The following is a 14,151-nucleotide window of genomic DNA, read 5'->3' as shown; positions in this document are numbered from 1 at the left end:
GCTCCCACTTGGATAAAGGATTAAACTAAATTTATTATTAGGACAAGGTAGATATAGGAAAAGAAGAAATAGTTATGATCATGAATGTATGTCTTAAATATAAGAGCTGTTTGAAACTGTCCATTATTAAGTAAACCACTTCAAATTACTGATTTAGAGTGAATTACACTTAATAATGGACTGCAAAAGTAGCATTGCTGTTCATTGTGGTGATGAACATTGTCCTCACTGTGTTTGCAAAAAAAAAAAAAAAGCTACAGAAGAAACTGGACAAAACAGTGTGACACAGAACTATGGCCGACATACTAACAGCAAAAAGAATCAGAGCATGGTTTTAAATCAAAGCAAAAATGAACAAATTAACAGTGTTAGACTTGATGGGCTAGTCTTAAAAGAGTGAAAACTGCAAATATTTGGAAAATGTACTTTTTTAGTGATGGATCAGGAGATACGAAGAAGAATTTCACTAGGATAAAGCATTAACAGTGAAAGTAGTCTACTTTGAGATAGTGCAGTTTCCACTAAAGTGTAAGCTTTTGATTAACAGAAATTACTTTATGCCCATTTTGTCTTATGCACCATAGATATGAAGACTAACAGAAAAAGAGAAAAGTAGAATAAGCATGGAAATTAAAGTTTTGAGGACAATGTTGGCAAAAACAAGTAATGACGGAAATATGGACAGTATTGAAGAAATGCTTGATTTGAACATATTACGAGAATGAATTTTTTTATATTCTACATACTACTACCACATCACAAGAGAAATACACAATCCATGGTTATCAAATTATAAAGAAGCTTCTAAATGATATCAAATTTTGAGATGAAGAACCAATTGAAAATATTAATTTTCATTTAGTTAGTGCTTCTAGGTTGTATAGGTTTCCCTAAAGTGTGCAAGAAAGATGTGCTGATGTTTCTATAGATAGGCTTATATGTAAGGTAGCCAAACATCTGCCTGCCACCTTTCAGGAGGAAAAATAATTAGCTATACAGATAATTTTTATTGTACAATGAAACCTGTGGAGAATTCATGACTTAACAAACACATGTAATAACCACAGTAATAAGTTTTAATAAGTAAATATTTCATCCTAAGTATCTTAGGACATCGTCAGTACAGTTAAGGCATATGATTACAATGAAATCCCAATATGTGTTCAGTAACATGTTATAGAATTAAATTAAAATATATCTGGAGGGAAAAAGAAAAAAAGATTACATTAAAATAAGATAACGTATATAAAAATTATTTTACACAATTTTGTATGACAATTTCCCATACTTTAGGAATAGCAAGAACGTCATTACGGTTTAGATTTGGTCTGTGAAGTAGGACTTCAGCACTTTCTTTATATGAACTTTCATGTTTATATAAAGATCTATGTAGAAGTTTGGTCTTTTCCCAATGGATCCTATGGTTTGGGTTTTCAACTCCGTGTTGTGCGAGGCAAGATTTCTGCAGTTTGATAAGACGTATATGGTCTTGATGTTCTGAAATGCGTTTATGAACAGATCTACCTGTCTGTCCATAGTAAGACAATTTACAGGAGCATGGTACCTTGTACACACAGCAGGTAGCATCAGAGGTGAGAGTTTGTCTTTAGGAGAAGGTAACACGTTATAGATCTGGTTGATTGGTTTGTAGGTAGTAGCAAGTTTGTATTTCTTCATAATTTTTTAAAGATGTTCGGAGATGCCTATAACATAAGGTATGGGAATCCTATGGGCTTGTTCTTGTCTAGGTTGATGTGTGGGGAAGTGACTGATGATTTTTTCAGTTGTCTTAAGATTGTATCCATTTAGTATGGCTGTATTTTTGATTATTTCCAATTCTTGGTTTAGAGATTCTGAAGAATCTCTAAACCAAGAATTTATTATTGTAGCCATTATAGTATTATTATTATTACCATATATGCACTTTTCATCAGGGATCCGAGTTACATATAAATCCAACCTAAAGACGTTCTCTGGAACGTATCTCGTCCATAACCTGGGGACTGCTTCTATATATATTTAATGAAACTAAATAAAACTATATACAGAGTAAATATAATTAAATTAGTAACTACAAAACTATTTGGATCCAAGGCCTTCTAAATAAAAGATATAATTTGAAATCTCCTGTATCTAAATTCATTCTCTGACTCGTTCTATTAATAGTTTGTTTTACATGTAGTCAGTTTACTGGACAGAGCAATTGGATTTTCACAACAAATTCCTGCAAACAATAAATGTTCATTAGAGTCGGTTCTTTATCAGGCCTTTTCTTAAAATATAAAACTTCTTAACTTGCATGAGACTGTGCGGTGTTTCCTTATTAGCATTAGCACATGGTGTTCCAATCATCCTCACTGTCTCACAGAGAATGAATATTCTTACCTCAGGCAATTTAAATACAATGAGCACAAATTATTACAGGAGAGGTCAGTGACCTCTCCTCATAATGTAAAACAGTACTACATCTCCTAAGAGCTGTGTGTTTTACATTATGAGAAAATATCAAGAACGGTGAGGGAGCTTGCTCTACCTTTGCAACGAGTTGCCATGGTGTAGCACTACCAAGTGGTCACCTACGCTTGGATACGCCGACAGTTCGTCGGCATGAAACGTTACAGAACGTAGTTTTCGATCTTAGTTTCGCTTACTGGCTGAAAAACAATAAGGGATTTTTATCCCCTTAACTTATCAACCTCGCCAGAAAAAAATAGCCGTGTGGCTTTTCATCTTAGTTATACTATGTTATAATATAATATAGTGACACACCTTTCTGGCAATCGTATAGCAAAAGTATGTAAGTTCTTTTCACTTAAACTCTGATATTCTAGGTCTAGCTAGAATATCAGAGTTTGCCATGGTGTAGCACTACCAAGTGGTCACTTACGCTTGGATACGCCGACAGTTCGTCGGCATGAAATTACAGAACGTAGTTTTCGATCTTAGTTTCGCTTACTGGCTGAAAAACAATAAGAGATTTTTATCCCCTTAACTTATTTGCTAACTTGGTTGGATGAGTGACTAGTGTACCTGCTCTCCAACCAACAGATTCTGGATTCAAATGATTGTCTTTAGATGGGAGATGAATTTTTTTACCTGGTGTGAGACCTCCTTATATTTGGGAGCCTGAAATGGATTGAAAAAGTTTGAAAGCCCATGTTTGTTCTTTAGAGAAGAGTTTTTTGACTATGTAAAAAAAAAATTACAAATATAAAATAATATATATAAAATTGATTAAAAAAAAGGGGGGGGGAATCTTTAGCCCACCATAAGTACAAATTGTAGTATAGATTTAAAATTAACTTTTTGTGGGTCAGAGCAACATAAAAAAATTAACTTTTAAAAATATTAAGCTGGTCTCTCTTCTCTCATCAGCAATTGAATGATCAGCTTTCTTTCTAATTGTTTTCTGTGTGTTATTATTATTATTACTCCAAGACCTCATGGAGTCATTTTTCTCCCCCTCAGTGCCCTTTGCTATCACTTCCTTTCCATTCTTCTTTACATAATTTAATTTATTTTGCAGGGTTCAAATCCCAAGCTTCAAGATTGATTCCATCTCCAGTATTACAAAACACAGTTCAACTCTCTCTCTCTCTCACTCTAATAAAAAATAAAACTTCACTTTTCCCTTCCTTGTTTCTGATAATATCCATATTACTAAACTAAGCAGCATTGGAGCTTTCTTCTTGGAATTCATTTATTTCTCAAGACCTCACTTTCCAGATACTAACACTATACAAATTGTAAATTTTCCAATCTTAAAAGAATGCTATTCTTATGTTGGAGGTTAACCAAAATCTCCCTTATTCTTTGTGGGATTAGGAACTATCTTTCTTGGAATGCCATTTACTTCACAGGATTTCCGATCTCACCTTCCAGATACCAACTTTGTACAAATTTCAGATCTACTAAACTGTAGAATACTATTCTTATGTTTAGTTTTACCAAAATCCTTCCTAAAAATTCCTAATCCTGTTCAAAAGAGTACAGTTAATTGTTAACCTCTCTATCTCTCTCTCTCTCTCTCTCTCTCACACTTAAACCACTCACAGAACCGTTTCTTGTTGCCCTTGTTTACAGGTACTTTCATGAGTACTGTTCAGTGAATTTGGCATCTATCATATCTTCACTTTCTGCTAAACCAGCGGTATTATTACACAACAAGCTGCTTTGTAATAACACAGCAAGCAGCTGCACAACTCTTTTTGCCAAACCTGCTTCCTCTTTCGTTTCAGCTGTCATTTTTGTTTGCAGATTTTCTTCAAGCACTACAACCTCCAGCTATTCAAAAAGAATATTAGTATGTTTCTTCTATCTTCTTAATTACTTCCCACATTCATCAGTAATGTGCTACAGAGTAAATGATAAATGTTTTTTTCCCCTTCAGAAATACTCTTATTTTTGTGTTAATTTGAAAAATACAATATCACAGAGCATAAAAACAGTTATATTTTTAATTTGTTTTCCCTTGATCTCTGATGGATCATTTCAAAGATTTTTAACAGATTTTATTGAAAAAAGAACTTAAACTTACAAGGCTATCTTGGTAATGAAATTATTGGAAGAAAAGGATAACAATGTATCTCTTCCTTCATCAGATATGCAAACGGATGCTTGCAGCAATAAAAGTTCCAAAAGTGATCAGTAATTATAGAATTTGTTATGGATAAGTGAAAAAGGGTTTTAGTGAATAAATTATGGAATATCTTGTTGTTTACAGTACTTAATGTATACTTGCAGTATTTGCCATTATTGGTGCTTTTGTATAGGGGATTCTGTTGACAGCAGTGTTTTGATTTCTTGTTTCTCCTCAGGGTATGATTAAAGTAAATTTGTCTTTTTAACTAGACTGCCAGTTGGCAGTCTTGTAATATTGTAAGCATTATGCTGATTAAATTACATTAAAAGAAAAATGTATCCATTTCCTTCTCAAGCAGGTAAAGTAAACTCGTGTTTATTTTACCTACTTATATATATAATGATGAACTTATCATTAAAGAAAAATTCTAAAATCAACAGAAATTGCACTAAAACCTTGTTCACCTTAATGTCAATCTCAGCCACAACCTTTCTGATTGTTAATCCTCTGCTATTCAGCTATGGCAGTCATGTGACCACATCCCCATGCAAGAGAATGATAATGCAGATAGTCTACACATTCATTTTAATGTGAGCAATCTAAAGCTCCTTGCATTGTTAATGCAAGGAGTGTTAAAGCTCCTTTCATTAACAGCACATTCTAGTAATGCATTCCATTCACTGACAATTCGCCATGTAAAAAATCTACTCCTCACACCCTTCTTCACCACACTTTTACATAACTTCCAGGAATGACTTCTGGTTCATCCCCTCTCACCTTCTGGATTAATCTGATAAAATCCTCTCACTAACTTAAATGTCTCTATCATATAACCTCTCTTCCTCCTATCCATCAAACTCTGCAATCCACATTTCTTCAACCTCTCTCCATATCTAGCATTCCAAACTCCTGATATTATCTTAGTCATTCATCTCTGGACCCTCTCCAATGTTTCCACATCACATTGAAAACCAGGTGACCAGATCTGAGCACAATAGTCCAAGTGTGGTCTGACCAGTGCCTTATACAGTGGCACAACCACTTCCTTATTCTTGCATGTTAGAGTACTTCTTATCATAGCAGCACTACAATGTGCAACCCTAGCAATATGCCCACTAAACTTCAGCGTATTGTCAACCATCACTCCCAAATCTCTAATCTCATCCACTTCCTGCAGTACGGCACCATCAATATAATATATAGCCTTATATTTCTGCACTCTAAAATGCAATGCCTTGCACTTATTGATACTAAAACTACAACCCCACTCTTTTGTCTAAGTAAAAAGTCTATTTAAATCTTCCTGAAGGGATTCAGCATCTGCAGTGCTATCTATAATTCTTCCCAACTTTGCATCATCAGCAAATAACTGAAGATCCCCAGTCAGTCCACATGATATATTGTTTACAAACAAGTTAAACAGCAGGGGCCCAAGAACAGAACCCTGGGGCACACTGCTGGTCACCCTTCTTTTTTGAGATACTGCTCCATCATACACAACCTGCTGGTATCGTTCAGAGAGCCAATCTCTGATCCATCTAACCTGTATATACTGTCTATTCCCATCCTCTGCAGCTTGTACCAACTTATCAATTAGATATGTGGTAATCTATCAAACGCTTTTGCAAAGTCTAAGAATATCACTGTATATGATTTTCCCTTATCTAACTCACTCGTCACCTTATCATAAAATGCAAGTAAATTACTGAACCAGGACCTTCCCTTTAAAAATATATGCTGACCTTCATAAAGAATGTCATGTCCATCAACCCAATTCTGTATTCCATTCCTTATCAATCTCTCCAACACCTTGACCACAATGCCTCATTCTTCTGATGTGCTTCTGACTGAATCAGTCCACCTAGATCTAGGTCTTTCTGGATCTCTTTCCCACTATCTTGTCATTAAACACCTGCTTAGTTAACCTTTCCTCTCCCATTCTGTTTTAAATTGCCATAATCACCTATGATTAGCTCTTCTCACACATTCTTGAATGCTAACAATGTCAAGTTCCTTTCTGATATCTTCATTTTTAATGTGATTCTACCATTGCTGTCATCTGCTCACTCTTAATTTTTCTCAGAACTCTCATGTCTCTGGTCTCTAGCCTTTGGTCAAGTGCTTTATTTCTAACCCAATTCTCAGATCCATATCAGATGAAAAAGAGAGAAGAAGAGAGAGAGAGAAGATTGGAAATAATGTGCATCCTTGTCTTACCCCATACATCATCTTCCTGTATTTCCTCCAGTTCTGACTCACAACTTAAATATAAATTATGTGTTGTTATTATTATTATTATGGGCGACTCCAAGGAGTCAGACTCATCGAGAGAGGCCCTAAACATCATGTACATCACAACTATTCGACATTCACACAGTATCTATCATACTTTGCCTTGAACTCATTCACTGTCATAGCACCCACAACAGACTGTGGCAGCTTATTCCACTTATTCACCACTCTAAAAAAAAAAAAAAAAAAAAAAAAGAGTATTGCATTGTATAATGTTCCATTTACCCTACAAATTGTAGGTTTTTGAAAACTTTTCTCTAGGCAACTTGTCATATGCCTTTTACAGATTTACAAAACTTCAGTACAGATCCTTGTCGTATTACCATGATTTCTCAACAATTGGTTATAAAATGAAAATGTGATCTTGATAACCTCTATTTGACCTGATTCCAGCTTATTCTTCTCCAGGTTTCTCTTCCACTGTTTTTTTTCTCACCCTCTTTTCAAGAATGCTTGTATAAATTTTACCTGGAACACTTAGTAGAGAAATTCTTCTGTAATTCTCACATTCAGCTTTATTCCCTCTTTTTATAGATGGGAACTGGAATTTGACCTGATTTTTATACCTCCACATTTGAGTATTTCTGGTCAAATATCATCTAGTCCAGTTACCTTTCCACATTTCAAGTTTTTAATGGCTTTTTCTACCTCAAGTATTGATATATATATATATACTCCTGTTTGCATTCTTCTTGAAAATTTTCTAATCCTATTTTTTCGCTTGTTTAATTTAAATTTTTCCAAGTAATTAATCTAGATATTGAGGATATCTTTATCTTCAGTTTTCATGTTACCTTTATCATCTTTGAACTCCTTTTACAGTACTCTTTCCTCCATTTCTAAGCTTTTTCAATAGCCAACAGAATATTGTGCCACCTTCCTGGTATTTACCTTCTACATTCTTACCAAGGTTTTCTTTTCCCATTACTTTTGTTTAGCTACTTTCACACATAAATAAGTTCTCTTACGTTTTCTCTGTATTACTTTCTTATTTTCTAGGAACTTTTGGTATGCTTTCTTCTTTTCTGGGACTGCTTCTTTAACTTCTTGTGTCCACCATAGTGTTCTTTTTTTCTATCCTTGCAGACAATTTCACTGCATGCCTCCCTAACTGAATCAATCAATGTTTTCTTCAGAGTTTTCCACTGAGACACCAAGGCTTGGTTTTTGTTTTCAGACCATTTCATTCTTTCTTCAATAATATTTGTATAATTGAGTCTACAATTTACCTGTAAAAGCTGCTCAACTTTAATTCTTTTTAAAACTTTTTTACATACTATTCTTTTCAATGTGCTATTTAATTTTATCCTACTTAAAACTTAGTGATGATCACTTCCAATTTCAAATCTTCTCCTTCCAAATACAAGTACACTGTTGTATCCTGAAACAGCATGAAGATATCACTATGAACAATAATATAGTCAATGAGGCTTTTCTTATTTCCTATGTCTTCTCATCACATGAACTTGTGCACATCCTTATGTTTGAGCATAGTGTTAGTAATGAATAGTCTGTGTCGTCCAGTAGATATATATCATTGTTATTGGCCTTGCCCTTTTCTCCAATGCTTGGTAGGATTCATTTCCTACTCGCTGTTTAGATCTCCAACAAGGACTACTTTTTCCATTTTCTTTATGTCAGATACCTGTTCTAATGACTCAAAAAATTCCTCCATATCTTCCTTAGAAGAACCTTCTGTGGGACCATAGGCACAAATAAGTTTTATTGTCTATTTCCCCATTTTGAAGTTTGCCTACATAATTATATACTCTACTTGAAACTACCTTCCAATCAGAAAATTTATCTTCATGTTTGGTGTTGAATGCTATCGCTACTCCTTCCTTTTCTGGATTGTCTGAATATAACATCTTATACTTATTATTTAGTAATATTTGACCTGATTTATCTTTTTTTTTTTTTTATAATACCAATTATGTCCACATGCTACTTTTCCTTCTTCATTTAACTAGTCTCAAATATAAACCTTATTGAATGAGACTTTGAGAGGTTACCATATCACTTGATTTCTGTAGCAATATAGTTGTACATCCACAGATCAATTTTCCAGTCCAACTTCATGAATAATTGAGAAACCACTGCATTATAAAATTAAATAGTTGTTAAATGTTGCAACATTTTAGAGAGGAATATAATGTTAGGAAGGATTTCACTAAAGTAAGTGTTCTTTTATAGTAAGAGATACCATATAATGTTTTAGAGCTTCACTCTTAATGGTTTATATTGTCATTTATTTTATGAATAGACAATATATATAATAATTACTATTAAATGCCATGCCAATAGCCTTTGCATATTTTTTTTCCCTTCCAGTCTTTTCAATGTTGTTGTCTGATACAATAATTTTAGATACATTGGAAGATGCAACAGCTTATAGAGAACAAGTAAGTTTTTCAGTTCTGATTAAACCACTGCATGAAATTTATTTCATTGGAATAATTTATAATATCATTCGATATTAAAATATAATTTTTATATATCCTTTCCTTCATGGTTACATGGTGATCAGAATTCATCATAAAAATTATGGAAACAACTACTGTGTTAGAGTAAAACTTCAGTTTAGCATAAACCAAATTAATCTCTCGATGTTTCAACCTTCACATTAAGGTCATAATCTGGAATATACACACATATATATATATACAAAGAAACGAACTGCACTGCAATCTACATGGTATGCTAAAGTTACATTGATTTGGTCAATCGTTAAAACTATTAGCCTGACCTCTGGTGGGAAAAAACTTACATCAGTGCTAGAGTACTGTTATTATTATTAACTATTTGGTGATTATTTTGGTTCATATTAAACTGAAGTTTTAGTCTAACATGGTAGTTGTTTCCATAATTTTTATTCTGAATTTTTATTTAAATTTTATGCCCTTGCTGATGATTTTATATCTTATGAAAATAATGAAGCTGTTATAATTAAGTGGTTTTGAAATCTGAAGAAATATAATTTTTTTTGTTTAATATTTTTTTTTAACTTTTAACTAATTATTTTCATTTATCTAAAAGTCATTATAAAGCAGGAGATATGATTAACACCTGCATTCTCTCTCTCTCTCTCTCTCTCTCTATATATATATATATATATTACTTTGAATGACTATATATCGAGAATGAAAAAGAAAATATGTATATATTTTCAGGGTATATATATACATACCCTGAACTTGAAAAATTGCAAAATCTCTAAAACAAGAGTACTATGCTTGTCTTTATAGGCTTAGAGAATGTTGGAAGAATGATGGAGGCCAGTGTTTAATGGGACATTGCCTATAAAAAATACCTACAAACTAAAGGCATAAGAGAAGCAAAATATCTATAAGAGGGTGATTGGAATGGATATGTGTGTGTGTGAGAGAGAGATAAAGCATTAGTAACCAGATTGGCTTCTTCTAGATAGTATCTTGTATTTTACATGAGTGATCTCTTGGTCAGTGCATAAATTTTAATAATCAAGAACCAAAAGCTTCATTTTGGCAATAGTAAATAGGTAGAAATAGGAGATATTAAAGATCCAACCATATTTCATAGCCGAGAGTTCAGTTATGTAAAATACAACTCACTAATATTGGATTGCTTTGGTATTGAATGAGGGTTCTTGCCCTCTTAAGGTTTTTGCCTGGTCTCTGCTGAGAATCAATAGTCTGAAATGACTGTCAGGCCAGTGAAACCTTTATCAAAAGTACAAATAAAAGATCACTATGGACACTAGAGAAGTGCTTATCTCTAGTCAATTTTTGAAACTTTCAAAGTTTTTTCTTCAACTATGAATGAAATCAGAATGGATCCTTAATATTCCCTATTTCTATCTATGAAAATCTAATATTTTTCAAAGAAAGTAGGACAAAAGACAAGCATATGCATATAATAGGAAATGAAATTTTTCAGATCATTCACAAGACTTGAAGACACACACAATCATTCTTTTAGTCTTTCTAAATTATATACTGTATTATAATTACACAAATGAACCTATTTGATGAGAAATTTAGTTTTTTTAAAAAAATAATAATTTCTTTATTATCCATCCCCCACATACAGGATTCATTTAACTGCCTTATTCAGTTTATCTATTCCCTTGGATTATGAGGGGAATGAGTATTGTATTGTAAGCCAGTCCATCAGAGGGCAAGATAACTGAGTTAGAAATTAATTAATATTCTTGATGGTAGAATTCAGATAATCAAGAAATTACTGATATATATAATGTTGCATTAACATATTGGATCAATGCCATCTTCAGCAAAACCTAATTTATGCACATCTCAATAGGGGAGGCCTTCTTTTCTCCATATCACACTTCCCACCCTTTTAGCTTTTGGAAAATTATAATTGTCCACCAGTTAATGATATTCGGTTGTGAGTATTTTGGACTATTCTTCCTTCAGCATGATACCATTGTTAGATGCAGCACCACTTTGACCCATACCCAATGTTCCAGTTCATCCCAAAGATGTTATTTTGGGATAAAGATCAAAACACTGTACAGTTATTTTGATTCATTGTGGTTACCATATTGAAAGAGACTTGTTTTAAGTAGTGCAACATGTGACATGCTACAGTGCAGTAATTATTGCATTAGTGAAGAGTGTTGCACATCCATTTGCATTCATATTACCAGGCATTTCAACCATATGTCCAAGTCTATACCAGAAAAAACAGCTTCAGACCATAAACCTTTGCTGTGAAACTTCGCAGTTGGATGATGCAGCATTGCCACTGTAAAATTTTTACACCTCCCACATTTGTATGGTTGGATACATCTCCAACTAGCTCTTCACATGTCTGGTTTATGTAAAAAATAAATAAGTTTATTTATTTATTTTGCATAAATAATCATTTTGTGAAGTCAACAGCCTCTATTATACAAATAAACTAGTCATGAAGTTACTTCACACTTATGTTTATTCTTGAATATTGCATTAAAACAAGAATATAATCTCTTGTCAAGTACAGGGTGATTAAAATTAAGTTATCCCTGTTTAAAGACTTTTGGAGCACCACCCCATAATCCAAATGCTACGAAACTCTGCAGGAATACACTGTGTGTTGTGTGGAAGCAGTATCCAAGAAAAAAAAAAAAAGGAGTTCCAAAATTCACCACCAGGCTGTGTGGATGTAGTAATTTTTCTTTGTGTGCAAGAAGGAGAAAAGTGATACAAGCATAAATAACGCATTTTTGTTCACTTCTATTATGCATTCATTCATGGGCTGTACTGTTCAGTATGCTGCCCTTCTCAGCATGCCATAAAATGCATCTTTGCATATCGTGTTCAATGGCAGAATGCAGCTGGTCGGGACTGGTGTTGCGCACATGATGCTGTCTTTCAGCCCTGGCAAATTATTAGGATGATCCTGATAAACCCTGTCTTAGAAATCCACAGAGCCAGAAGTCACGGGGTCAGATCAGGTGGACAAGGCAGCTGTGCAATGTAATACCCACAGCTGATCATTCTGGCTTCCATGGAATGTTCTCAAAGAGCCTCCTGTAAGAATCAACCAATGTGTGGAGGGACCCCATCCTACATGAAAATGACTGAATCCATGCACAGGCACTGCTGTAGCTGTCACACAACAAAATTGTTTATCACATCGCCATACCTCTTGGCAGTAACTCAGCAGGTCACAGAACCCAACTGGCAAATGTTCTCAAAGAAGAAGAGTGGTCCAATGATAAACAAAGCTATAAACCTTCACCAGACTGGGTGAATGCAAAGGAATTTGTTGGATTGCATACTGGTTTTGCATAGCCCGTACCTGGCAGTTGTGGGTATTCACAGCTCTATTCAGGTGAAAGTGAGCCTCATCTTCCCATGGCTATTTTGATAGTTTCAATGAAAGAGCCTAAGGTGTCTCTGTTAAAACTATGTAGTGTGACAGAAAGGTTCGGTATTTGAAGTTCTTTTGCACTCATGGAGAATGGGAAGGACTTTGGGAAGTGCTGGGGGCATCACTTAAGGATAACCATTACATAGCTCATTTCCACTTTACAGGTGATGTCAGTTTTCTGCTTCTAAACTGCAGTAGCATATCCTTAATGATTAAGTTAAATATTACGGAGACTGATTATTGTGTCAGGACAAGGGAATTTTCTATTTTTGTGAGAGACCGCATTATAGTTTTATGGCCAACACAAACAAGCCATAGAGAAAATTGAATTATCAATGGAGGGACACATGCAGTAGCAATTTTACTATGCTTCTCTTCCAAGAGTGCTATGTCATTTAAGAATATTCCTTAAGGTTTGGAGGAAGTGTTTTTAAATAAACTTGTATTTTGTGTGATTATGCATAGTTTGTATATTAGCACAAACTATGGATCAATGGATCATAACTAATCATCAAAAAATAAATTAATAATAATAGCTTTCTTTAGAAATAAGCTAAATAAATTACATTAGGTGTTTTTTTCATATTCAGTTTATTAGCAATGCAGTGATAGCTACACAATTCATAACAGTTCTGTTTCAGGTGCCCAGAATTTTTTTTCCTGATTTTTTTTTTTTTAGTTTAATTTTATTGTTTTTGATTGAAATGTGAGTTGTTTTTTTTTTAATTGATTCACTATATTTTCCAATCTTACCCTCCCCATTACATATTTCTTCAGTTTAATATTTTTGAACATTTTTATTTTATTATTTTTTTAAGAACATGTAAGCGTTCAAGGTCTACAGCCAGATATTATGTTCTTGAACTCATAATAAAAAACGAAAATATATAAAATTAAGGGGGGAAAAATCCTTATTCCACCCACTACTATATGGCTGTCACTCATGAAAGGTTGCAGATCTATAGTGCATTAGTAGTGGGTGGAATAAGATTTTTTTTTCTTAATTTTATGTATTTTTTTATTTTATGTATTTATTTTTTACATGATCAAGAAAAACCATAATCCTGCTCTGGAAATCAATCACAAAACTTTTTTCAAACCATGGTGGATTCAAATCCCACCTTGCCTGTGGTGGGATTTGAAACCACAGCCTAGGTTGGAGAACCACTTGGCCAACCAGATCTTATAGCAGTTGTTAGTATTAGTTATTATCCCTTAGTTTGTAATAAAAAGCACTGTTTCTTGTTCAGTGTAGTACATTTTGGAGGAACTTTTTTTTTTATTTTCAAATGTAAATAAAGTTTTAATACATTCAACTCTCATTATGGTAAATACCACTGTAATAAACTTGCTCACTATAAAAAGTACTGAAAAAAAATCTCAATTCTCAAAACCAATTTTCCATAAATAGTGTTGTGTAA

The 14,151-nt window shown here is 33.6% G+C and overlaps 1 protein-coding gene across 2 annotated transcripts in view; it reads left to right on the top strand.

The window, feature by feature from the left end:
* The window catches only part of LOC150098746 (structural maintenance of chromosomes flexible hinge domain-containing protein 1-like), a 733,568-nt gene that overhangs the window by 665,981 nt on the left and 53,436 nt on the right, over positions 1-14,151 (top strand). For both annotated transcript variants that reach the window (XM_090405871.1, XM_090405872.1), the window contains exon 46: positions 9,206-9,276. In XM_090405871.1, coding sequence (XP_090261997.1) covers positions 9,206-9,276 — 71 coding nt within the window. The remainder of the gene's footprint in view (positions 1-9,205; positions 9,277-14,151) is intronic.

Source organism: Typopeltis vanoorti, chromosome 15, assembly GCF_054136105.1.
Source record: "Typopeltis vanoorti isolate ZY-2024b chromosome 15, IOZ_Tvanoo_1.0, whole genome shotgun sequence".
Classification (NCBI taxonomy): domain Eukaryota; kingdom Metazoa; phylum Arthropoda; class Arachnida; order Uropygi; family Thelyphonidae; genus Typopeltis; species Typopeltis vanoorti.
Note: the sequence above shows the minus strand (reverse complement) of the source record. Positions and strands in the feature narration are given on the sequence as shown.